The sequence below is a fragment of the Lactuca sativa genome, chromosome 9, assembly GCF_002870075.4.
Source record: "Lactuca sativa cultivar Salinas chromosome 9, Lsat_Salinas_v11, whole genome shotgun sequence".
Lineage (NCBI taxonomy): Eukaryota > Viridiplantae > Streptophyta > Magnoliopsida > Asterales > Asteraceae > Lactuca > Lactuca sativa.
This window is the reverse complement of record NC_056631.2, coordinates 49,350,052-49,376,647: the sequence shown is the minus strand read 5'-3', so window position 1 is coordinate 49,376,647 and position 26,596 is coordinate 49,350,052. Positions and strand designations below refer to the sequence as shown.

At 33.8% G+C, this 26,596-nt stretch overlaps 2 protein-coding genes across 3 annotated transcripts; one reads left to right on the top strand and one right to left on the bottom strand.

Moving 5' to 3' along the window:
- The first annotated feature begins 6,073 nt into the window (after nt 1–6,073).
- LOC111921286 (acetyl-CoA carboxylase 1) lies at nt 6,074–17,126 on the top strand. The gene is made up of 30 exons (XM_023916859.3): nt 6,074–6,297; nt 7,082–7,477; nt 7,558–7,764; nt 8,386–8,547; nt 8,638–8,730; nt 8,819–8,914; nt 8,989–9,162; nt 9,261–9,354; nt 9,445–9,632; nt 9,711–9,801; nt 9,881–10,005; nt 10,104–10,220; nt 10,302–10,376; nt 10,486–10,542; nt 10,648–10,752; nt 10,829–10,915; nt 10,992–11,183; nt 11,269–11,457; nt 11,545–11,655; nt 11,735–11,821; nt 11,910–12,086; nt 12,162–12,239; nt 12,313–12,435; nt 12,527–12,796; nt 12,877–13,205; nt 13,280–13,517; nt 13,670–14,233; nt 14,305–14,478; nt 14,606–16,726; nt 16,819–17,126. The coding sequence occupies exons 2-30, from the start codon at nt 7,103–7,105 to the stop codon at nt 16,873–16,875; spliced, it is 6,756 nt and encodes a 2,251-aa protein (XP_023772627.1). The 5' UTR covers nt 6,074–6,297; nt 7,082–7,102; the 3' UTR covers nt 16,876–17,126.
- A 3,047-nt stretch (nt 17,127–20,173) lies between these two features.
- Nucleotides 20,174–25,430, bottom strand: LOC111921287 (sulfate transporter 1.3). 2 transcript variants are annotated; one of them, XM_023916860.3, is made up of 13 exons: nt 25,288–25,430; nt 24,637–25,006; nt 24,070–24,118; nt 23,743–23,950; nt 23,458–23,638; nt 23,304–23,369; nt 23,094–23,207; nt 22,239–22,355; nt 21,736–22,149; nt 21,451–21,641; nt 21,287–21,372; nt 21,127–21,203; nt 20,174–20,659 (listed from the first exon to the last, which is right to left on the bottom strand). In XM_023916860.3, exons 2-13 carry the CDS (start codon nt 24,964–24,966, stop codon nt 20,516–20,518), a joined length of 1,977 nt encoding a protein of 658 aa, XP_023772628.1. In that variant the 5' UTR covers nt 24,967–25,006; nt 25,288–25,430; the 3' UTR covers nt 20,174–20,515. The 2 variants fall into 2 exon arrangements, with proteins under 2 accessions (XP_023772628.1, XP_023772629.1); XM_023916861.3 differs by having other exon boundaries at nt 25,298–25,427.
- Between the last annotated feature and the right edge of the window lie 1,166 nt (nt 25,431–26,596).

Here is a 26,596-nt window from a genome sequence, read left to right as displayed (position 1 = left end):
ACCAATTTGTTTCCAACATTCCACACATTAATTGGAATTATGCAAAATGGGGTAACAAATTCAAGAAATGATCTAATATCAACTAGAAATTTTGCATGAGAATTCAAAAAAAACAAACAAAATAGTTGTTGATTGCATCACATACTTGATGATATCTTGGAAATAAAAGAAGACTTGAACAAGAGGAGCCATGATCGATTATCAGATCGCCATCTCTCACCCCTCATCTTCTTCACCCACCTTGACAACCACCTCTACAGCCACCCTTCAAGATACCAAATGTGATTACAAACAATTCAACGGTTACCATAGTTCTATATAATCAATGACAACATAATTTGAAACCTATCATACTTGATCAATATTTAATCATAACATCAATAAGTTTTGGTATTAATTATCAGATTTATACCAACTTTTAGGGCAGAATGATCTTTATTTATTTGACATATTGCTTAAATTCCGACTCTTATTGCTTACGATTATTGCAAAGGAACAAACAGAACAAAACCTCCCATGGGACTTCAATTAAAAGATTACCTAGTCCTGAAATGTGATCATTCCAATCGATCAAATATCTAAAAAGAAGTGAGACGCTTATGTATTTCATCATTCAATTTGTAATTACACAATGAAAAGGAAACAATTGACATCATTATAAGCATTCAGATTTCAAAATTGTCGACAATTAACAACATTCCGCTACTTTGGAATAGCAGAATTTTCATATCATCTTAAGAGCAAAATCAATTGAACATCAAACATTGATTTAAGAGCAAAATCAATTGAACATCAAACATTCAAGAGCAAAAAATCGAAACTTTTAGAGAAAGAATGGCAAAATCGGAACTTTTAATGATAAATTTGGAACTTTAGATATAAAATTGGAACTTAATTGCAGAACATACCTGATTAGATGAAGAATGGGCTTCAATCGGTGGCTGGAAGATGAAGGATGGGTCGACGATGGTTGTTGGTTACGGGAGAAAGAAAACAGCCGCTGGAAGAGAAGAAGAAAGGAGGCGCTGTAAGATACGTTAGGGCAATGGGTACGATTGGAATTCGTTTTCCCTTTCTCAGTCAGTCGACTTCCAAGATCTTTCCCAATCAGATGTTTATTTCCGAGTCAGACGTGTAATATGTGTTTATCAAACAACATTAGCTGACCGAGTCAGCCAAAAAGGTGACTAGACTCAGTCAGACCAATATCAAACAGGGCCTTACTCTTTGAATGTTTATATCAGTGAAATGAGCTCTTATACTATAATGTGGTGCTGGTAGCCTAATGTAACATCCAAAAAATACGGTTCATAAATTTCATTTTTAATTTATAAATAATACCATGATAACCCAAAACATCTCATAAAAACATATATGATAATATCTCAAAACATAATATCAAAACACTATATAAAAGCCACATGTCCAAATATCAGAGTAAATCATCCCAGGCTAAACGTTGGGGTGTGTGCAATGTAGTCATCCCGAGCTCTTCCCCTTACTAGCGGAAGTACCTTGAAACCAAAACTGAAAACTGTAAGCACGAAGCTAAGTGAGTCTCCTCAAACTACCACATACCATACACATATCACATAATCACATAACAGCATAACTTGGGCCTAGCCCACTACATTGGGCCCCGCCCGACATCGGACCGAAATCCGGCATCGGGCCCCGCCTGGCATCGAGCAAAGCGTGGTATACATAAGCAAATCAACAAATACATATAACATAATCATCTAGCATACATATAAACATTCCTCGGGCTTGCCTCGACATCAGACCGAAATCCGGAAACATTCTAGCAGACACATGCAAGAATCACGAATATTCGTTTTGAAGACAATTTTTTTTTAAAAATTTGCTCATTTATTTTGTTTCCTTTCTTCCTCATGCACAAATTAAGGGGGAGAAAAAAAAATAAAAAAAATAATAAATAAAAAAATATAAAATTTAAAAAATACAAAAATATGTTTTTTTTTCGTAAGTATTTTTGGGAAGTGATATGAAGTTTAGTGCTAAAGGGTAATATGGAATGCGTGTAATGCACTGAAGCTGAATTATTTAGACTCTGTGTTCAATGTGCTGGTAGGCACAAAGGATTCAAAAAGGACTAGACATAGACTGACAATGAAAGGACTTGACTGTGTTAACTCATATGGACTTAGATAGTTTCATTTAGACTGACCATACGACGCTTGAATAGATTTAGCAGTGAGATAAACAAGGGAGCCTACAAGATACATTAAAGTTACTTATCATCTAGAACTATGGCTCAACATTTCTTCGATGTACGAACTAATGTCCTTAATTCTAGTGTTGATAGGATGACTGGGGGGTTCTGATAAAGTATGTCGGTGTGAAATTGTTTTTGTTTCTTATTCTCTCTGTCAGTCCTATGTTCCCCCTTTGCGTGATTGGAAGATCCGACATGGGACGCAACATATTCACTCTATTTCCATGCATCTCTATCTATGCCTCTCTCTCTATCTATCTATGTTAGTCATATGTTGTCCCCTTTGCATGATCGGAATATCTGACTTGGGATGCACCCTTCTATCTCTCTAACCCTCTATCTATGTTAGTCATATGTTGTTCCCTCTGCGTGATTGGAAGACATCCGACATGGGATACAACATATGCATCTCTATATCTATCTTCTCTCTCAAATAATTGAGCACTCACCTAAAGTAAAGAGCTCTTTAGAATTCCTTGATTGTTAGGGTATGTCGTGAAACAGGGAACACATTCTAGTGAACTTAAAATTGAATTACTAAAGGCTGACTGTAGATCTTGTTGCTGAATTTAAGTGGACAACAATATCCTTGGTCGTCAGCAAAATGGTCTATTTAGAAATAAGATCACAATGACTCGTCATTTATGATCTGTCCAAATTGTCAATATCCTTTGTGTTTAAGTGGATCACAATATTGGCGATTGACCATAGCTAAACATGCAGGTGTGTGCTGATAAACGATATTGAATTGCTTGACAACTTTGATCCCAAAAGTTTCTGTTTTGTACATTTAGTTATTATTTTTGTTTTTGTTAAATCTGTTCATATTTTTCTTCTATGCACAAATTTAGGGGGATAATTAAAAAAATCAAACAAAAATCATAAACTTTAAAAAATCGACAAATATGTTTATTTCTGTTTTTATTTCTTTTTTAGAAAAATCAAACATCCAAGAATATTTTATTTTTAATTTTGAGTGTAGTTTAATTTTATTTTTATTTCTTAGTTATTTCTATTGTGTGCTAAGTTTATTTTTAATTTTATTTTTTATCTCAAAGTTTCGTTTATCTTAAAAAGCGAATTCAAAAGGAAGAAGAAACTCAAAGAGAATTAAAAAAAAAGGAGACTCAAGGAGATTGTATCGAATTTTTCTGAGCAAGGAGAAGAAACTTGGAAATTAGTTGATGGTTTTACGCTTCACTCTATTTTCACAAAGAATTAAAGGATTGAAACTGTATAAATTGTCAGTTAGGCAATATCTTTCAAAGAACTGTCGTATTTAAGGAATTAAAAGTCTGAAACTATACAAATGTCATGGCACCAGGGCGATGCACCTTGCAAGACACGATTATCGCTGAATGTCTCGCCAAGGGCCAAGTTAACTTGTTTAACTTGAAAAACTATATTGAGATCTTTGATCAAGGATATGCAGGGGCTAACATCAAAATGGCCATGAGTAGTTCTCCGATACTCAACAAATCGCAGTGCGTTCCTCCGTGTTCACATATATGCTGCGAGTAGTCTCCTTCTGAGCAATGGTTGGGTCCTTGAACAACTATGGTGAGAAGGGTCTTTATGATTCTGTGATCCACATGGACTTTTTTAGTCATGATTACTTTTCAAGACGCAATGGTGATCATTAAAGAATTTTTCATTCGAAGGAACAAGAAGTGAAAATTATTTTTCAACATTCATTCTTTCAACCCCAGAAGCAAGGTGAAACTGTACTTGAAGTTCTGTGACAGATTGCATTGAAACCTCCTTAATCAATTTGCTGCTATTTATAAGCTCGCTGAAGTGATCCAGAAGAATCAGTCTCTCTGTTATTTTCTCTGAAGTTTTTCAAAGTTGAAAGTGATGATTTTCAAGAATCTTTACAAGAAGCCTCTACACCCAATGTGCATTCAAGGTCAATTCTTGAAGGAAGTCCAACTATTCAAGATAAATTCATTCATGCAGAAATTCATATGTTCATCTTGAAGCTATGAAGAAATCAAAGATTAGAGCTGAAAGCCAAAGATCAAGGAAGACTGAAAAGAAAAGAAAGCAATAAACCAATGGGGAGATTGTTAGAACTAAATTATGGTTTATTCTAAGTGAAAAGAAAGCTATAAATCAAGGGGGAGATTGTTAGGTCATAAATTGTGGTTTATACTTTGCTTTTCATAAGTTATTAGAGTTTTCGGTCAAGGACCGAAAACACCATGTTTTGGTGTTGTTTGGACCAAAATCACATGTGATTTTAGTTAGACTCAATATTGTTTTATTTGGGTTTGGGCTTGGGCTTTGTTATTAGGTTTAGGTATAAATAATGTTATTTAGACCTTGTAAAGAGTGTGGGATGTTCTTGGGGCTACCATACGCTAAGAACGAGATCTAGAGAGAAACAGAGAGAAAACAACGTGTAATCGAAATCTTATGTACCTGGCGATTAATCAATATATCGTGTGCATTGAAGATTAATTATATTATTCTTATTCATCTTATATCTTGCATTATACACTTTGATTGAGATTCTGCACCATTAAAGTGAATCTGATTAATATGTAGGATAATTCGGGACTTACAATGTGTTGTGATTTCCTTCCGATGAGTGCTCCGACAACTAGGAGGAGGCAACAATTGTGATATAGTTTTGGAGTAAATAAGATGATGAACAACGAGCTATTGGTGGTGTCGTGTATGGTGATGATGGCGATGGGTTAGTGATGAAGAAAGATATGGTCGGTTGATTCGTAATGATGTAGAGATTAATAAGGATGATGACATAAAATAATGGATTTTAAAGATAATGATTAAGTTTCCTGAATTATATAGATTTAATTTAGATAATAATTAATTTAATTAACCAATTATTATCATGCACATATCAAACGAGTGCACCATATTTATTCATATATTCATATAATAATTTTGGTTTATACATGTTCATGTATTGCACATGATCAGCTATTTGAAACAATCACTATACGTCTATACATCTATGGATGTATGCAAGGGCGGACGTAGAATTTCACAGTAGGGGTGTCACGGGAAAGTCAGGGGTTGCATGATAGTAGAAAAATAAAAATTTCGAAAATTTTTCCACTGTGTCCGTAAAAGTCAGGGGTCGCAGGTGCTACCATGGACCCACCCTAAAACCGCCCCTGGATGTATGATTTCTTACATCTCTCTCCATATCTCATCCTAACAGAATATCAAAGTCTATTGTGAACGTTGCTTTGTAATCGTTAAGTTAGCCTTCTTTAGCAACTAAGTTCACGAATAGTCGCATAATGGAAGATATATGAGTGGTATCTTTTGAATTTACAAAATAACAGAATCATTTATCAATATATTTGATCAACTTGTAGAAACTTTACATGCATTACACAAACATGTAGATGCTCAAGAATGCGATTCTTGAAATGACAAATTAGAGCAGCATACATCGAATTTGATAAACATTTATTAAATAATTAAAAGTTAAGTATTAAGAAAAATAAAGACTTAAAAAAACATATTGTCTAATGACACCCAACACTTCAACATAGTTTTTTATTAGACCTTAATTAAATCATTATCCTTCTTTGGGAAAGTTCAAAATGCATACCACATGAAAAATCATTTTTATATGTTCATCTTCAAATTGACCAATAAATCAAATAATAATAAGTATATAATATATTCAAAAGTATAATCATCTTTCAAGTTTTCAAATAAAAAACATATACGTTTCCGAAGATGTCGATGGGAGGGGGTGGATGGCACGTGCCATGCATAACCTCGCGGTGTTGGACCCCTTTGCCTATGCCCCATTTATGTTTCTTTAAGGCGCCTCACCAAAAACCAACCAAACAAACCAAACCCCCAACCAAACCACACTTAATTCCAACCCCCATTCTGCATTCCCCTACAACTACTCACATCTCTCCCAGATTTCCGCCATTCCAAACTCTGCTCTATCTGTTTTGATCTCTTCTTCTTGTCAATTCTTTCAGCTGTTTAAAGCAGCTTAAAAGGCAAAATCTTTATGCGTCTTATTGCATAAAAGGACTGGACTCTTCTTCCACTTCTTTACGGTTAGTCGTTCTACTCTTCCACCCGAAATGCTGCCAAGTTTTTAGAATTTGGGTTTTTGTTTGTTCGAATTATTCTGATTTTTGAAATGGGGTTTCCGACTTTTGTTGATTTAAGTAGTTGCGAACTCGTTTGAGAAAACAGTGTGTAAGGTTTGATTTTTTTTTTTTTTACTGGGTGTATGTCATTTCATCCTCTTAAACCTTCATCTATGTGATTTCGCTTTCGTATGCTGCTTAATTAACCTGAATTAATGTTTTTGTATCTGGGAATTTAATTTCTTGGAGGATCTTTGATGAATTCAGCTGGGATACAATTTTTTAATGTGCTTTTGCACTGATCACCTGGATTTGATTCGACTCTATTTTATCAACTTACGTATTATCATAGAAAATTCAACTTGGACTAGGGTTTACACACAAAATTGATAATTAATATTTTCACTTTGACTTTCTGATCCCGTGGATCACACTTCTAGATTGGATCAATGATCGGAGCTTCCTATGTTCTTTCCTGAAAATAATCCAACATCAGAATTAGTAATTTCCAAATTCAAATTAACATCCATTTTCTTATTCTTTAAGCACCAAATTTTAATCCCTTTACAATAATACTTCATACATACTTTCACAGGGTTATGAATTTTCGCTCCAAAATTGAAAATTTTCACAAGTCTTGATAGTCACTGTCAAGTCAACTACTGTATTAACCTTGAAAAGGGGTTGTTTCGTTTGACCTGAAAAGTCAAACTAATCTTGTTCTAAACTTAATTTCTCTAATTTCCAGTGTGTATGCTGAGGTGGCAACATGTCAGAAGCTCAAAGATTAACAGTAAACGGAAGTTTCAATAACGGAAATGGCTACAAAAACTTGGCGATTTCACTAAGATCACCTGCAACAAGATCCGCCATTGATGAATTCTGTAATGCACTCAATGGAAAGAACCCAATTCACAGTATTTTAATTGCAAACAATGGAATGGCAGCTGTGAAGTTCATAAGAAGTGTAAGAACATGGAGTTATGAAACATTTGGTTCAGAAAAAGCAATTCTATTAGTCGCCATGGCTACACCAGAAGACATGAGAATAAATGCAGAACACATTAGAATTGCAGATCAATTTGTTGAAGTCCCTGGTGGCACAAATAACAATAATTATGCCAATGTGCAACTCATTGTAGAGGTATTTAGTCCTTTTTTTATATAATATTTGGTGATTAATAACAATTTAAAATGGTGAATTGATGTTTTGATGATTTTCAGACAGCTGAAATAACACATGTTGATGCTGTTTGGCCTGGGTGGGGCCATGCATCTGAAATCCCTGAACTTCCGGATGCTTTAGAGGCAAAGGGAATCATATTTCTGGGCCCACCTGCTTCATCAATGGCGGCTTTAGGTGATAAAATCGGTTCTTCTTTAATTGCACAGGCGGCTGATGTGCCTACACTTCCTTGGAGTGGTTCTCATGTAAGCCTGTATTGCCAGTATCTTCTTTCTGCTTTATTGCCAGTATCTGCTTTCACTGTTTGTGCTTTCACTTTTTCAGTATAGTACAGTATTTACCTACCTACCCTTGCTACTCTTTACTATCAACTTTATTGCTAGTATCTGCTTTCACTTTTTAGTATAATACAATATTTACCTACTTACCCTTGCTACTCTTTATTGTCAGCTTTATTGCTAGTATCTGCTTTCACTGTTTGTGTTTTCAGTATAGTACAATATTTACCTACCTACCCTTGCTACTCTTTACTATCAACTTTATTGCTAGTATCTGCTTTCACTTTTTAGTATAATACAATATTTACCTACTTACCCTTGCTACTCTTTATTGTTAGCTTTATTGCTAGTATCTGCTTTCAGTGTTTGTGTTTTCAGTATAGTACAATATTTACCTACCTACCCTTGCTACTACTTATTGTCACCTTTATTGTTTGTATCTGTTTCTTTTTCTTTAGTTACACACCTCTATTTATTTCTTCATTGTGGGCTAATGTTTTCTTTTGGGATTTGGCTATTGTTGAGTAGTCTTTTTTAGGTTTACAATAATCTTTATGACTCTAATTGTTTAAAAATGAAATATTTTAGGTGAAAATTCCTGGTGATAGCTGTTTAGTGACAATTCCAGATGATGTATATAGAAAAGCTTGTGTATATACAACAGAAGAAGCAATTGCTAGTTGCCAAGTTGTTGGATATCCTGCAATGATCAAGGCATCATGGGGTGGAGGTGGTAAAGGCATAAGAAAGGTGTGTACTTTTACATTTTTTTTTTTAAAATCACTCCCACTTTTGACTTTTTAAAAGTCAACTGATTAGTTTTTGACTTCAACTCTTTAGGTGCATAATGATGAAGAAGTGAAGGCACTTTTCAAACAAGTTCAGGGTGAAGTCCCTGGTTCTCCTATATTTATAATGAAAGTTGCTTCTCAGGTGAAGAAAAAACGTTTTAATTTACTATCTTTATGTAGTTTTTTAAACTCTAAATCTATCCTAATAATATTTAAAAAAAAAAAAATAGAGTCGACATCTGGAAGTTCAACTACTTTGTGATCAACATGGAAATGTAGCAGCTTTACATAGTCGTGATTGCAGTGTTCAAAGGCGACATCAAAAGGTATTATATGATAATGAAACTTATACACTCGAATCATTTGTCTTTTATTAAACTTTTTATATTTTCTTATAAAGATTATTGAAGAGGGACCAATAACTATAGCTCCAAATGAGACAATAAAGAAGCTGGAGCAAGCTGCAAGAAGATTAGCTAAATCAGTGAATTATGTTGGAGCTGCAACTGTAGAGTATTTGTATAGTATGGAAACTGGAGACTATTACTTTTTGGAACTCAATCCACGTTTACAGGTGAAAATTTTTAACTTTTAACTACTGAATTTATGTTTAGATCAAAGATTTAATGATATACATATATACCCTTTTGGGGAATTTCTACATTTGTTTAGGTTGAGCATCCTGTTACTGAGTGGATAGCAGAAATTAATCTACCTGCAGCACAAGTTGCAGTTGGAATGGGAATTCCTCTTTGGCAAATTCCAGGTATTATATTATATTATATTTATATCAAACTTTGAAAATTTCTTTTGAAATGATTTTATGTTGATGTGTTTTTGTTTTGTTTTGTTATAGAAATAAGGCGATTTTATGGGAAGGATAATAGTGGAGGGTATGATGCATGGAGGCAAACATATGTTCATGCAACTCCCTTTGACTTTGACAAAGCAGAGTCAACTAAACCAAAGGGTCATTGTGTTGCTGTTCGTGTAACAAGTGAAGATCCAGATGATGGATTCAAGCCCACTAGTGGGAAAGTTCAGGTTTGCAAAAAAAAAAAAAAACATTTCCAACACATAAATAAACAATCTTACCTTATTGATTTGAATTATAACTTTTAGGAGCTAAGTTTTAAAAGCAAGCCAAATGTTTGGGCATACTTTTCTGTTAAATCGGGTGGTGGCATTCATGAATTCTCAGATTCTCAATTTGGTAAGAACTAAGAATCTTGTTTGTTTGTTTTTAGAAACAAATGTTTGATCTTTTTTTATGTTTTTTGTGTATGTCTTAGGTCATGTTTTTGCATTTGGAGAGTCTAGAACATTGGCTATTGCAAATATGGTTCTTGGGTTAAAAGAAATTCAAATTCGTGGTGAAATCCGAACTAATGTTGATTATACAATTGATCTATTACATGTAAGCATTTTGTGATTTCAAGATCCAATCTTTTTCGAATCCATTTAATATAATCAATCACTTTAATTCAATTACATATATAAAATTTTATAATGTAGGCTCCAGATTATAGAGAAAACAAAATACATACAGGTTGGTTAGATAGCCGAATTGCCATGAGAGTTAGAGCAGAAAGACCTCCTTGGTATCTTTCAGTAGTTGGAGGAGCTCTTTATGTGAGTACCCTTATATTCTTATTACCCTTTTCTTTAAATTTTCTCATCTTTGACTTTACCTTTGACTTTTGTTGATCTCAGAAAGCTGCTGCTAGAAGTGCAGCCATGGTGTCAGACTATGTTGGTTATCTTGAAAAGGGGCAAATCCCTCCAAAGGTACAAATTACAATGCACATGTGAATTTTATAATTTTAGAATTGTGAAAGATATTTTGTTAGAATGTTTTGAATCAATCCATAATGTGAGTTTGTTTATTTGATTGCAGCATATATCATTGGTCAACTCCCAAGTTTCTTTGAATATTGAGGGTAGTAGATACACTGTAAGTAAAGTAGCAAACAACATAAACACGTATTGTTTTCTTGATTTGTTTGATCTTTTTTCTTTATTATTAATTTATTATTATTCATGCATTGTTTTTTCTTAGATTGATATGGTAAAAAGAGGACCAGGTGGTTATAGATTAAGAATGAATCAATCTGAGATTGAAGCAGAGATACATACTCTACGTGATGGTGGTTTATTAATGCAGGTATTATTATAAGGGTACTCTCGTCATTTCCACTAAACAAAGTACATTTCTCATAATTTATGATTGAATGTTGTAGTTGGATGGAAATAGTCATATTATATATGCAGAAGAAGAAGCAGCAGGAACTCGTCTTTTGATAGATGGAAGAACTTGTTTGCTTCAGGTGCTAACTACTTTTTTTTTCTAAACTTTTATTATTTAATAATTTTTTTTACTAAATTTGTATTAATTGTTTCTAGAATGATCATGATCCTTCCAAACTAATGGCGGAAACACCATGCAAGCTTTTAAGATACTTAGTCTCAGATGGAAGCCACGTGGATGCTGACTCACCATATGCTGAGGTGGAAGTTATGAAGATGTGTATGCCACTTCTCTCTCCAGCTTCTGGTGTTATTCAATTCAAGATGTCTGAAGGTCAAGCCATGCAGGTTAGTGGGACCCACACAAATGAAAATATTAAATGTTATGAACAAATCTTGAGTAAAAAAAAAATTTTTTTTCTTGATTTTGTAGGCTGGTGAGCTTATAGCAAATCTTGATCTTGATGATCCATCAGCTGTAAGAAAAGCAGAGCCTTTTCATGGAAGCTTTCCTGTTCTTGGACCTCCAACTGCAATTTCAGATAAAGTTCATCAAAAGTGTGCAGCTACTTTAAGTGCTGCTAGAATGATTCTTGCAGGATATGATCACAACATTGATGAAGTAATTTCAAGATTTGTTTTGTTTTACTTTTCTTTAATTTTTTGTTATTCGACTTATTTTGTTAACAAGTTTATTCTTTGATTTTAGGTTATGAAGAATCTGCTCCATTGTTTAGATAGTCCTGAGCTTCCTTTCCTTCAATGGCAAGAATGTTTTGCAGTTTTAGCAAATCGACTTCATAAAGATCTTAAAAACAAGGTAAATAGTAATTTTCTTTCAAATTTTTTAACTTCAGAAGACTATTTCTAATTGTATAAATATGTTTAAACACATTCAGTTGGAATCAAAGTTGAAGGAATATGAAGGAATTTCCACACAACAAACTATCGATTTTCCTGCTAAAGTTTTACGGGGGATTCTAGAGGTTAGTTTATGATTAATAGTTCTATCTTTTTCATATTTAATGATTTTAATTTAGTTATATGATTAAATTTTGTTATTTTTTTTTTCAGACTCACCTTGGATCTTGCTCAGAGAAGGAAATAGGAGGTCAAGAAAGGCTGATTGAGCCATTAATGAGTCTTGTGAAGTCATATGAAGGTGGAAGAGAGAGTCATGCACGTGGGATTGTTCATGCTCTTTTTGAAGAGTATTTATTAGTTGAAGAGTTATTCAATGACAACATTCAAGTGAGTTTTTATTTTTATTTTTATACTTTCTACATTTTCTCATTAGATATTAAAAAAAAAAACTTTACTTTTCAGGCTGATGTCATCGAACGACTTCGACTTCAATACAAGAAAGATCGTTTGAGGGTTGTTGACATTGTGCTTTCCCATCAGGTATTTGATGTTTTTTTTCTAATAAAGTTTTGTAATTTTTAATTTACATAACCATTAATTTATTTCCATACAGGGTGTTAAGAGTAAAAACAAGCTGATACTAAGACTAATGGAGAATTTAGTGTACCCTAATCCAGCTGCATATAGGGATAAACTGATACGGTTTTCTACACTCAACCACACAAATTATTCCGAGGTCAAATTCGTCATTTAACATACACACTCATAAACATTTCTTGAAACTCTTAAGTTAACTAATTGTGGTTCTTGATCTCATCATTTTTCAGTTAGCATTGAAGGCAAGTCAACTTTTGGAACAGACTAAATTAAGTGAACTTCGTTCAAGCATTGCTAGAAGTCTTTCTGAATTAGAGATGTTTACAGAAGAAGGTGAAAATATGGATACCCCTAAGAGGAAAAGTGCCATAAATGAAAGAATGGAGGATATTGTCAGTGCTCCACTTGCAGTTGAAGATGCCCTTGTTGGTCTTTTTGACCATAGTGATCACACCCTTCAAAGACGCGTTGTTGAGACCTATGTTCGAAGATTATATCAGGTACCCTTCAAATGAATCTTGTGGACAAGGGGCAAATCTGTAATTTTTGATATTATACTGACTTACGTCTCTATCTTTAGCCGTATCTTGCCAAGGGGAGTGTTAGAATGCAGTGGCACAAATCCGGTCTTATTGCTTCGTGGCAATTCATGGAAGGGCATATCGAGGAGGTCAATGTGTCTGACTATGAAATGACCGAAAAGCCCTTGGTGGAGAAGAAATGGGGAGCTATGGTTATCATCAAATCCCTTCTTGTTTTACCCGATGTGATAAAAGCAGCTCTTAAAGAAACAACAAACAAATCTCAAGGAACAAGTCAAAACGGTTTCACTGATCCTAATAACCATGGGAACATGATGCACATTGCATTGGCTGGAATTAGCAACCAGATGAGTTCACTTCAAGACAGGTACTACACGACATATTTCAGTTAAATATTTGGTTATGAAACGACTAAAATACCCTTGAATGAAAAAATTGCAGTGGTGATGAGGATCAGGCTCAAGAGCGAGTCAACAAGTTAGCAAAAATTCTCAAAGATAAAGAAGTTAGCTCGAGTCTAAAAAACGCAGGGTATGGAGTTATCAGTTGTATTATTCAAAGGGATGAAGGAAGAGGCCCAATGAGACACTCTTTTCATTGGTCAGAAGAGAATCTTTATTATATTGAAGAGCCATTATTGCGACACTTGGAGCCTCCTTTATCAATTTATCTTGAATTGGTTTGTAATTCATAACACCTCTCATTGTCTTCTTTTTCTTTTAACATAACAAGAAACAACTCTTATATCAAACAAAGCTTTGACCTTTTTGATGTAACAATTTACGGTTTTGCCCATGCGAAATGAATTCTTTTTTTTTTTTTTTTGTTCAGGACAAACTTAAGGGGTATGAGAAGATAAAGTACACACCATCGCGTGATCGACAATGGCACATGTATACAGTTGAAGCAAAACCACTTCCAATTCAAAGAATGTTTCTTAGGACACTTGTAAGACAACCAACAAAGGAATGGTTTTCAGGATACCAAGGTTCTGACATTGCGGGCCCACAATCTCAGTGGACTTTGTCTTACACTTCAAGAAGCATCTTGAGATCTTTAGTCACAGCCATGGAAGAGTTGGAACTTCATGTTCATAATGCTACAGTCAAATCTGACCATGCTCACATGTATCTCTATATACTAAAAGAACAACAAATTGACGATCTTGTCCCTTACAGCAGGAGAGTTGATGTGGACCCCGGGACAGAAGAAGGGGCAGTTGAGTCACTTTTGGTGAAATTAGCACGTGAAATACACACACTTGTAGGTGTAAAGATGCATCGATTAGGTGTTTTTGAATGGGAGGTCAAACTTTGCATGGCGTCTTCTGGTCAAGCTAATGGTGCATGGAGGGTTGTGGTCACGAATGTCACTGGTCATACGTGTATTGTACATGTAAGGGTATTTTAGACATTTCAACAATAGTCAAAAACATTTTTTTTTACAAAGTCAATACTTTTATTCAGGTTTATCGGGAATTTGAGGATGATAAACACAAGGTGGTGTATCATGCAACCTCTACATCTGGCCCTTTACATGGTGTCCCTCTCAACACACCTTTTCAGCCTTTGAAATTACTCGATCAGAAACGTCTTTTAGCCAGGAAAAGCAACACTACATACTGCTACGACTTTGCACTGGTAAAAAAATTACCATTTTACCCTTTCCATTATCACACCCCCTGATTTCAATTCACCCTAGTCTTCCATTAAATTGAAAGTAACAAAGCACTTAGGTTTTAAGAGATGTAAATCTTTTCATTTGCAGGCATTTGAAGCAGCTCTTGAAGAAATTTGGTCATTGAGACTTTCTACTGACACCAGGCCCAAGGGCAAACTCGTAAATGTGACAGAGCTCGCGTTTTCTGACCCGAAAGGCTCGTGGGGCACACCTCTTGTTTCCATAGAACGTGAGCCAGGCCAAAACAATGTAGGCATGGTGGCATGGATCATGGAGCTTTGTACACCCGAATTCCCTAAAGGAAGGTCAATTTTGGTAGTTGCAAATGATGTCACATTCAAAAACGGATCTTTTGGGCCTATAGAGGACGCGTTTTTCGAAGCTGTAACCGATCTCGCGTGCGCCAAAAAACTACCCCTCATCTATCTAGCAGCCAACTCCGGGGCTCGCATCGGAGCAGCTGAAGAGGTCAGATCTTGTTTCAAAATCGGTTGGTCAGACGAGTCAAACCCTGATTCAGGGTTCCAATATCTTTACCTAACACCCGAAGATTACACCCGTATCAAATCATCTGTAATTGCTCATGAACTTAATCTCACCAATGGTGAAACTCGATGGGTGATCGATACAATTGTAGGAAAAGAAGACGGATTAGGGGTAGAGAATTTGAGCGGAAGTGGAGCGATTGCAGGCGCGTATTCAAGGGCATATAAGGAAACTTTTACATTAACATATGTAACGGGTCGAACCGTGGGTATTGGAGCGTATTTGGCCCGCCTCGGGATGCGGTGCATACAACGCCTGGATCAACCAATTATTTTAACGGGATTTTCTGCTTTAAACAAACTTTTGGGGCGTGAAGTTTACAGCTCACAAATGCAATTAGGAGGTCCAAAAATCATGGCAACAAATGGAGTTGTTCACTTAACCGTTTCAGACGATTTAAAAGGAGTGTCAGCAATCTTAAATTGGTTAAGCTTTGTTCCCGCTTACGTCGGGGGCCCGCTTCCCGTTTTAGCCCCGACCGACCCGCCCGAACGGCCCGTGGAGTATCTGCCCGAAAACTCGTGCGACCCTCGGGCAGCTATCTGCGGGACGGTGGACGGGAACGGGAACTGGGCCGGGGGTATTTTTGACAAAAATAGTTTTGTGGAGACTTTGGAAGGGTGGGCCCAGACGGTTGTAACCGGGCGGGCGAAACTCGGTGGGATCCCGGTCGGGATTGTGGCGGTTGAGACACAGACGGTTATGCAAATTATACCCGCGGATCCCGGGCAGCTTGATTCGCATGAACGGGTAGTCCCGCAAGCCGGGCAGGTGTGGTTCCCGGATTCCGCGAGTAAAACCGCGCAAGCGTTGATGGATTTTAACCGCGAAGAGCTTCCGCTTTTTATCATGGCGAATTGGCGGGGATTTTCCGCGGGTCAACGGGATCTTTTTGAAGGGATTTTGCAAGCGGGGTCCACGATTGTTGAGAATTTAAGAACTTATAAACAACCGGTTTTTGTTTACATACCGAAAACCGGTGAGCTTCGTGGTGGTGCTTGGGTGGTTGTTGACAGTCGGATCAATTCGGACTATATAGAAATGTATGCGGAAACAACCGCAAAAGGGAATGTTCTAGAACCCGAAGGTATGATTGAAATCAAATTTAGAAACCGTGAGTTGTTGGAATGTATGGGCCGGGTCGACCCGCGGATCCGAGAGCTTAAATTAAAGTTACAAGAATCGAAATATGATAATTCGATTGTTGAGCAGATAAAAGCGCGTGAAAAACAACTTTTGCCGATTTACACGCAAATCGCGACAAAATTCGCGGAGCTTCATGATACTTCGTTTCGTATGGCTGCGAAAGGTGTTGTGAAGAATGTTGTTGATTGGAATGTTTCGAGGTTTTTCTTCTATAAAAGACTCCGGCGGCGGCTCGCGGAGGTTGCTCTGATCACCACCGCGAGGGAGGCGGCCGGAGACACGCTTTCGTATAAATCCGGTCATGAGATGATTAAGAAGTGGTTTTTGGAGATGAAATCGGATGAGTTTTGGGGTGATGATGATGTTTTTTTCACATGGAAAGATAATCCCGAGAATTATGATGAGAAATTAGCCGAGTTAAGAAGAGAAAAGGTCTCGAATCAGTTGTTGAAAATTAGTAGTTCACAGTTGGATCTTGAAGCTTTGCCACTAGGAATTGCTAAACTTTTGAAAGAGGTAAGTAAATTGTTGTTTTCTTACAATTTTTTAAGACTTGAAATTTGAAAATGATGATTGTGTTTTGATGTGTTGTTTTTGTTAAAATGAAGGTGGATCCGGCGACTAAAAGTAAGTTAATTGAAGAACTCCGGCGAGTAATCGAGTAGGACATGTAGGCAAACTCATCGGAATATTCCACCCGTTGACCGGTGGTTTGACTTTTCCGGCGAACTGAAAAGCCTTTCGAACGGTGTATATAATGCATGTATAAGGTAATAGGGTAATTAAAAGTAGTTTGAATTGTATGAGGTTTATTTTTCTGCATAATTTGTATAATACTATCACATACATGTATTGTTAATTGTCTACTCTTATTATTTATACAAATAAATGGATGAAGAATTCATAAGTTGAAGCATTTGTTTTTGTTCTTCTTTTGTTTCTTCTTTTCTGCTTTCGCTTTGTTTTGCTTCTGTTTGATCTCTGATTTCATTTGTTTCTTCTTCTTTCTGTGTAGTTCTTCTCTTTTCTTTCCTTTTTCTTTCTCGTATTTCACCTTCTCTTTCATTCGTTTCTTCAATTTTGCCTTCTCTTTTCGTAGTAGTATATGCTTGAGGATGTCTAAACACATTTTTCACTTTGATCTTGTTTTATCAAATCGCAAATACAAATAAGCACTTGTATGTATATGTATGCTTAAATGGTATATACTTTTAAGATCACCATTTGTATGTATACACATAGTTATCCACGTTGGAACGAATAAAACAGGAGTAGAGTCCGTTGTTTAAACTGAGTTTTCAAGGTAAATGAAGAGGGAAAAACGATTACAAGCATCAAATTGAGCTTTTATTGTATATTTTTTTCATTGATATTAATGCTTCTTATATGTGTCTTTAAGGCACATATTATTATATGTGTCTTAAGGCACATATTAGAAAATCCCATAACAAAAAATATATATTATTTGTAACAAATTATATCATTCTAACAAATTTTCTTTAGTATCTTCAAAATAGTAACAATATTTAATGCCACCATAAATCATTCTATTTTTGATTGATTTATGTAACATCCGACTTTTTAACACAAGGTATAGCTAAAAAGTTTACTTTTTAATTTATAAATCGCAGTAATGTACATTTATATTAACAATCCAGTACAAGTAATTATCAAAATGATCACAATAAAGAAATACAAATACAATGATCGAATAAATTTCTTCTACAATTCCCCGCTTCTTTAATGAGTTTTAAGAAAGACCTTCAACAACAAAAAGGGTAAGCTACAAAGAGTTTACTGAGTGCCCCCTACCACAATGCATATAGTAATCAATAATATTGATTATATGAATAATCCAACACAAACTCAATTAAAATCTCCATAATCCAGATGCCTTTCACACAACTCAATATATATTCATACATTGTATAATCATATAGATACACCAATTGCTAGGTGTACAACTACTCTAGATATATTTATCAATTAACAATTCTCAACTATAATGTTATAACTGTACAACGACTAGACTTGCTTTACGACTACTCAATCCATCAAGAAACTTAACATTGAATTTACGGTTACACTAATTACCATTTTCTCTAATACACAATAATAATGAATTTATAGCTATTTAAACTACCATTTTATCTAATAACAATTGTAATGGACTTCCATGTACTCAAGCTATATTTTTCTCTATTAACAATAGTAATGGACTTACAACTACTCAAGCTATCATTAGATTGTCATAAGGTACTCGTGTGACTTTCCATACTCCTCATGTATTAACACATTATATTTCATTACCTCTTTAATTATTACATACCAAACGCTATCATAAAATTCAACATTGATATTTTATATTAACCATGTACTAGTATTTTCACGATCTAAACCCGACCAATTTTTTTAGTTTCAATCATACATGTTTATTTGAACAAGAAAAAATAATGAAAAAAAAAACTCACAATTACATGGATTGAGATTAGGGGTGACAATTGTTGACACGACACGACAAAAATACACAAAACGAAACGAAATTGGGACGAAACTGAAATTTGAATTCGTGTTCATGTTAAGTGTAAAAAACACAATGTCGTGTCGTTTCGTGTTCATGTTTAAATTTTGATACGAAATTGACACGACTAACATTTATTTGTCGTGTTATGTATGATTAAATATTAATTAAATAAACTATTTTTTTATTATGTTATCTTTTTCGTGTGTGTCGTGTCTGTCGTTTTTTAACCAATTCGTTTTCGTGTTAGTTAAAAAAAACACGACATCGTGTCGTGTCGTGTTTATGTTACATAAAACTTTGTCGTGTCGTGTCGTGTCGTGTCAGACAAAAACACGACACGATGGCCCGATTTGCCACCCCTAATCGAGATTGAAGAGTATATGTATGTGAAAGGTTCATCAAAGACAAACATTAAAGTTTTTATCCATTTTGCTTAAACTAGACAAAGAAGTTTCGATCTACTAAAATTTCGGTAAGAAAATTACTAATATTCTCTTAGGTAGTGTTTGTTTTTTGTCTGCTGATCTGCGTGACCTCTTCTGTTTGCGCCGCGCAGACCACGCACAAACATTAGCCTTTGCGGACTGTTTGTTTTTTTTAAGAATGCAGACCTAAAAATGTCTGCGCGCCTTCTTCTTGGCGCAGATGTGGACCAGAGTCTTCTAATATCTTCAGACATCTTCTAGCCTAAAAAACATATATATCTTTATTTTTTCAAGTTTTTTTTTTTAATTTATATTTTTTTCCAACTTTATTAATGATAAACAATTTGAAAAAAATTACAAAACTTAAAAAAAACGTTCGACAATACAAAAATGATATTTTTGACAAATTTATAATAAAGATTTATTAAAATAATAGTCGTTAAAGTTGTTTATATAAATATGAAAAAAAATCATAATATATTCTTATATTTTTTTGCCAAATTTTATAAAACATTATTTAATACAATATCGTCAATTTCTCGAGAAAATATTTATGGTACGTTTTTAATGGATTTAATTGAAAAAATCGAAGTTTATTTTTATCCATATATGTATCAAGTTCTTTGATCACTAATTATAATGTTTAGTTATAACTTTACAACCAAAGTTGTTGGTTTTATCAAATATATACGTTAATTCATATAATTTTTATTTTTATTTTTTATATAATAATACATAAAAGTTGATATAGATTCGTTAATTATTTATAACAAAGTCATAAAAATATTAAAAAATCACTTTAAAGTTAAAAAAATTAATTTATTTAGATTTCAGTTTATTTTAGTAGCCCGCAGATGTTAAAAAAAACAAACAGTCTTTTTTTTTTTTTCAGACTGTAGACGTTTGGTCCACCTCTTCTATTGCAGAGGTCTACAGATGTGGTCCGCAGACTGCAGACATTTTGTCTCAGAAAAAACAAACATCACCTTAATGAAAACTCGTAGAAACTTATAATTCAAAATCATACATACATTCCAATATATTATTGTACTCTTTCCTTTGCATTCAAACAAAAATCATTACATCTATGAATTCAACAAAGCAAATGAACTAAGGGACCATGAACTAAAATTAGTTACTATAAATAGACTCTTCGTCTATATACTAGGAGTATATAGGTACTTTTATACCCCATTTTCTTTTTAATATCAATACTCCAAATGCATACATCCCAATGATCCCTTAAGTATGTACTTGTGATACCTTTATTCATCTAGAACAATTTGAACTTGTGACCCTTTTAAGTTGTATACATTTTTATACTTCTTCGTTAGTGTTCATATTTTGCCAATAAGCTTACACGTCGTGAGCAATCTTTGGTGCACATGTGTGAACAGCGTCTGCAACGGTGAGAAAAATCTTGTTTTCGCCTATCACCTCAGGAAAACCCGCAGCATATAACTTGTCTAGCACAAGTTGACCAGGGTTTGCAAGAACAAGCTGTTGTATTTTCAGTGTTATAAAACTACGATTATGAAAAAACTATTTTAAATTAAAAAGAAAATTAGTTAATTAAACTTCAGTTTTATTATGCAATCTATAAATTAAAAAAAAAAAAACAAACAGTTTTTTTCGTACATACCATAAACATTTAGTTCATATCTTGTTCTATTTTCAAAAAACAAACAGTTTGTTTTTTCCGTACATACTACAAACATTTAGTTCATATCTTGTTTTGTAGACATGGTTCGAAGACCACAAATATTTTACGTCTTATAAAACAAACAACCATTTAATTTAGTAAATTATGTATTTATTTTATTTTATTTTTATTTTTTTGATTTAATATAGAAATAATGATAATTCTTAACTCTTTTCAAATTTGTTTTAATTTATGTTTTCTTAATATAATTTATTTTTTCTTTTATGTTTTTAAACATTATTTAATCGGATAAGAATTTAGTTACCTGAATATCTCTCTTTTGCAAACTCCTGTGTAGTTCTTCAAAGGCATGGATTCCACTGGTGTCGATATCGGTAACAGCTGAAATTAGGCAAGGAGATATGAAGAAGATGAATCGAATAGTGCAAAACGTAAACCTAATTACAGGTAATCAAGCTTCTTACGTGACATTTCAACTATGAGAAATTGAATCCTTGGTTCGTAATTTGCTTTTAGATTATCTTCTTCCTCAGTTAGCCATCTCAATATCCTGCAATAAAGTACTCGATTTATAGCCCTAATGTTTCAAAATTCATCAAATTAGTGGAACTTTGCGAAAATGCATTACCTTTCTTTCGTGTAGTTGGAGTTGGAGAAGTAAATAGCAGAATCAACCCTTACTATCAGAACACCGGGAACTTTAATCGCCTCCGGATATTGTCCGATGTTTCTGTAAACGCTCGTCATCGGAATCTTTCCAAGGATAGCAGTTCGTGGGCGTGTAACTTGAAGAAGAATCTTAGCGAAAGATATTATGACCTGATAATTCAACAAAACGAGAATTATCAATGGTCGGGATGATAAAACCATAGAAGAGTTTAAATTTCAAAGATGAGGATGATTTGATTCATACAGCAATCAAAAGCCCAATCTCGACAGATTTGAAAACGACGCCAAGAAACGCTCCCATACACGCGACGAAATCAAGTTTATCGATTTTCCAAATCAAAATCGCAGCATCGTAATCGATTAGCCCAATGACAGCAGAAATAATAATCGAAGATAGAATCGCATTTGGTGTATACTCGAAAAGAGGGGTTAGGAATTTCACAGTGAGGAGAACCACAATCGACATCACAATGTTGGAAACCGCCGTTTGACATCCGGCCATGTAATTTACAGCTGATCGGGAAAACGAACCGGTTGCGACGTAGCATGACGTCATTGAGCCGATGATGTTCATAGTTCCGAGTGCTACCATTTCTTTGTTTCCATCTACTTGGTAATCTTTCATTGAAGCAAATGTTCTTCCGATTGCAACTGCTTCCTGTAATTGTATCAAACATAAACAACCATCTTCGATAAATCAATCAAACACGATATGATTCTTCAAAAAAATTTGGGGTAGGAGTTCACCGTTAACGCTATCATTCCGGCGACAATGCCGATTTTAAACCCTTTGAGTAGATTTTCGCCGGAGAAATAGATTTTGTCAAGCGACGGCGGGTTGATTCGTTTATCAATATGTCCCACCTGCCAAAACAAATTCGGGTTAATTTGACTTTTGGAGTCAAACTTGTATTTTTCAAATTTATTATTGTTTATTTATATCTACTTTTTACACTTTCAACAACAAATCTTTCTTTATATATATAGTATATACAAATTTTTTTGTTCCTTTTATAGTATAAAGTTAATTATCGTCCCAAAAAGCAAAACATATTAAAGCCTTCACATTACATCCGAAAAATTAGTTTTAGTAAAAAAGCCTGAAATTAATTTTTAGCTAAAAAGCTAATTTTTAAGTAATTATAAGCTATTTTATCAAAATACTAAAACAACTTTTTGATTTTAACTTTTCCGAAAATTCAAAAAATGGTCAAAAAAATGTTTGGTTGATGAAAAAATCTTTTAAAATAATTTTTTGTGTAGGAGAAAAAATTGGGTTTTCAAAAGTCATAAATCGCGTCTTTTTATAACTTTTGAGATTTTTTAATTGAAAAATTGGTTTTACCCTAAAAGAAAATACAAACATATTTTAAAAATTTTATTTTGGAAAAAATTACTAAAAAAATTTACTCATTTTACAAAAAGGACTTTTAAAAAAAAGTAATTCCACACAGCCCTTATAAGTTATTTATAAGCTATTTTTATGTTCTTAATCAAATGTTAAATTACAATCAGCTAACTTATTTCTGACAATGGCCTAATTCAGTTTTTGAGTTGAAATCAAGCAATTTGACATTGAGAAAGTCAAAATCAAGTTCTTACTATTGCGACACCTTCCTTGTTTGCATGGGTAATATACACGAAAAAAGTCGATAAAATAACCGAGATCAAAGGTGCAATCGCGGGAACCCAAAAGAGTTTCTTGTTCTTCTTTCCCTGTTTAGTAAATTACAAAAAAATTAGGATACTGATCTTTCTTCATTTTATTATCTATTTTATAATTTATAATTCTAATAAACTTTAATGTCTTACAATGTACTTGGTGAGGAGTAGAAAAGCTAAGAAACTTGATGCAATCACTATTGTCTGCCAATTCCACTACACAATATATACGAGCAATAATTGTTAATAACTTAATATAATTAGTTTCATGATATATAATTAAGAAAAAAAAAAAAAAACTCACGGAATGATGCATGGATCCAAAAACCGATTTCATTACTGAAATAATATCAGTTTCTTTGGTGAAATGTTTACTAGGAATTCCAAGAAAGCCTTTAAGTTGTTGAAGTGCAATGGTGATAGCAGCTCCACCCATGAAACCAACAACAGCAGCATGCGATAGAAAATCTATCAGAAACCCTAGTCTGATTATCATCATCATCATAACCATAAATTCGTTGTTAATTAAAAAAAAAAGAAAAAAAGATCAAATAAAATAATTAAAGACTTTTTATAGTTATTAAATTACCTAAGAACTCCAAGAGTAGCTTGAGTAATCCCAGCAAAAAAAGTAGCTGTAAATACAAGCCGAAGATATTCATTTGGTTGATTTTCAGGGTCAAATTCTTGTCGAAGAAGAGTTCCCATTAATAGTGACACCACAGCTACAGGTCCTATCGCTATATCTCGTGAGCTTCCCATAAATGCATAGATTAATGGTGGAACGAAGCTTGAGTCTACACATGCAAAAGTCAAAAAATGTCAGATATAAACAATAATTAATCTAGAAAATAGGAAAAAAAGCTATTAGCGACGGAATAATCCGTCGCTAATCGTTGTAAGAGAAAATGCTTACATAATCCATATTGTGGACTTAAATTTGCAAGCTTTGAATACCCGATATCCTGTAATGGATTTGTACACAAGAAAATGGTTAGATATATATAACTATTTTGTGTTTCTTAGACGAATCTTGAATATGTGAAATATTATATATACCTATTGGTCTTTTATTGTATAGATAACGAGGTACATATATATGAAGATCCTGTGTCTAACTAGAATCTATACAATAATTATTGTATTGCATAGATAATGAGGCACATATAAATAGATTGATCTAAACTATAATCTACTATTACCAAATATATATACAGAGCAATAGAACCATATAAAAATAACCAATGTTCAAAACTCAATATACATGTTCATCTATAAACATATGTATCTTTAGTTATGATTTATGAACATATCGAATGTTCAAAAATAAATTTAATTATTTTCAAGTGGTTTTATGATTTTGTACTTAATATTTGTTTCTATGTTGAACCTGACCATAATCTCTATACAATAGTATACATGTATAAATAAAGTCCAACTATAAGCTATACAATAATATAAATACAGACTAATAATGATATACCTGGGGAATGCAAAGACTGGCGATAGTGAGTCCAGAGATAAGATCGCCTCTAAACTTCTTGATATTATAACTTCTTCCCCAATCAAGAATCGGGAACAAAGCTTGCAAACCAAGTACAAACTTTTTGGATTTTGTTTGATGTTTGAAGGGTCGAAGAGGATCATCAGAAAAGAATGTTTCTTTCAGTGTGGATTTGAATTCCTTCAAGACATTTTGTTTTGGAGGGACACCGATCTTGTGAATGTAAGGTACATTAATCTCTCTTTGACTATCGGAAGAAGTCAAACTTTTGGTTTCCATGTTCGGATCTTTGTCGTCTTGATCAGGCATTGAAGACCACAATCAAATGAATGTCAATGACTTAATCCGACTGTTTTTCACGAAAAAAGATGAGAAGAAGACAAGTTTAGAAACAGAAATATATCATGATTTGGAGATAAATATTGAAAGCAAATGCTTTCAGATTATTGAAACCAAAGGGTTTGATGGGAATTGAAAGAAATGAGTAAACATCTAGATTATATAAGTTTTAACAAGTAGGCTAAAGGTCAAACTTTTGGATTTCAAAGAACGTAAGTCTATTCTTTTGTTCTTGAAAAAAACTCGAATCAAAAGTTGGTTTAATCCAAATATTTGACTATATTAACTCACCCTCACCCACCTCCAGGTTTGCTATAACATCCTTCGTAGTTCATTGTTCTTTAGAGGTGAGAAGTCTCACTTCAACTTTTATGGTCAAATAGTCATATATTTCCATTGTATTAAATGATCGTTATCAAACATTAATTATTTGTGAATATAAACACGTATTGTGTCGAGTCTAAATTGTTTTCTGCCTTTGTTCTCTTTCTTAAGGATCCTTTTCATGTAGCGATCTTGAAGTTTTGTCAGATAACAGTGCATAGTAAACTCTTTCAAGCTCCCAAATAGGACTTTTTCAACCATAAGAATCCAAATATGGACGAAATTCATCAACTAAAACAAATGGTACAGAATAAAAACGGGAATATGACTTGTATTATTCTATTCAATGCAAATTTAAACAAGGAAACCAAAGATGGCGATGGAAATTAACAACATAGTGATCTATACAAAGAATGGCAGGAATATATGCCGGCTTCTACTTCCTTGTTTTTCATTATATTATTGTTTGACATTTTAACCAAAGTAATTCATTAAGTTAATGAACCGTTTTTGAAATTTTTACATGATTAAACGGTTAGCGTTTACTTCATATAATCTTTTTAGTAAAAAATTGAATCAAAAGAATTCAACATGCAACATTAATTTATAAATTATTATTTCTTTGTGTAACAAAAACATATTATTTCAAAGGAACTTTTACATAACAAAAAATAAATGAAATTTGGGATATAATAATGACAAATGATAAGTTTATCAGTCTTCTATAACTTTTATCGATTATTATTTGTTTTTTTTTTGAATGACTGAAATTTTATTAAAAGCTAGGTAGGAGCTAATAAAACGAAAAAAGAAGTTTGCATCCACATATTCCAATCTCTAATTGCCTTACAATTTCTAAAACAAAACCAATTATAAGAAAGAGACACAACATAATCAAAAAGTGGGTCCCTTTTGTAAGGGATTTTCCCAAACAGAAGCACATTTCGATAAGTCCACAACACTCATATTAAAGTCAAACACACGATATCCACCTTAACTCGATTAAAAGATGCAACACTATGAGAATCGATACAAGAAAACATATCATTCACACTAGCAAATGAAGGTCTATTCTCAGCTAACCACCTTGCCACTTTCGACCATAATTAACTCGATGGAGAACATTTAAAAAACTGATGGTCAACATCCTCAAGAGCTCCATGATAACACGGACAGAGAGTTGAGTCCATATCAATTCCCTGATGATCAAGATTAGCCCGTTTAGGGATCTAGTTTAGCCTAATTCTCTAATAAAAAACATTAACTCACAACCCCA

What these genes read in the sequence shown, in the direction of transcription:
- LOC111921286 (XM_023916859.3), top strand. Translation starts at nt 7,103, where the DNA reads ATGTCAGAAGCTCAAAGATTAACAGTAAACGGAAGTTTCAATAACGGA. An exon ending in TAGTTGGAGGAGCTCTTTAT is followed by an intron (nt 10,221 to 10,301) that starts GTGAGTACCCTT and finishes TGTTGATCTCAG; the next exon opens with AAAGCTGCTGCTAGAAGTGC. An exon ending in ACCACACAAATTATTCCGAG is followed by an intron (nt 12,436 to 12,526) that starts GTCAAATTCGTC and finishes ATCATTTTTCAG; the next exon opens with TTAGCATTGAAGGCAAGTCA.
- LOC111921287 (XM_023916860.3), bottom strand. Translation starts at nt 24,966, where the DNA reads ATGCCTGATCAAGACGACAAAGATCCGAACATGGAAACCAAAAGTTTG. An exon ending in CCGGAATGATAGCGTTAACG is followed by an intron (nt 22,150 to 22,238) that starts GTGAACTCCTAC and finishes ATACAATTACAG; the next exon opens with GAAGCAGTTGCAATCGGAAG. An exon ending in TCCAACTACACGAAAGAAAG is followed by an intron (nt 21,373 to 21,450) that starts GTAATGCATTTT and finishes ACTTTATTGCAG; the next exon opens with GATATTGAGATGGCTAACTG.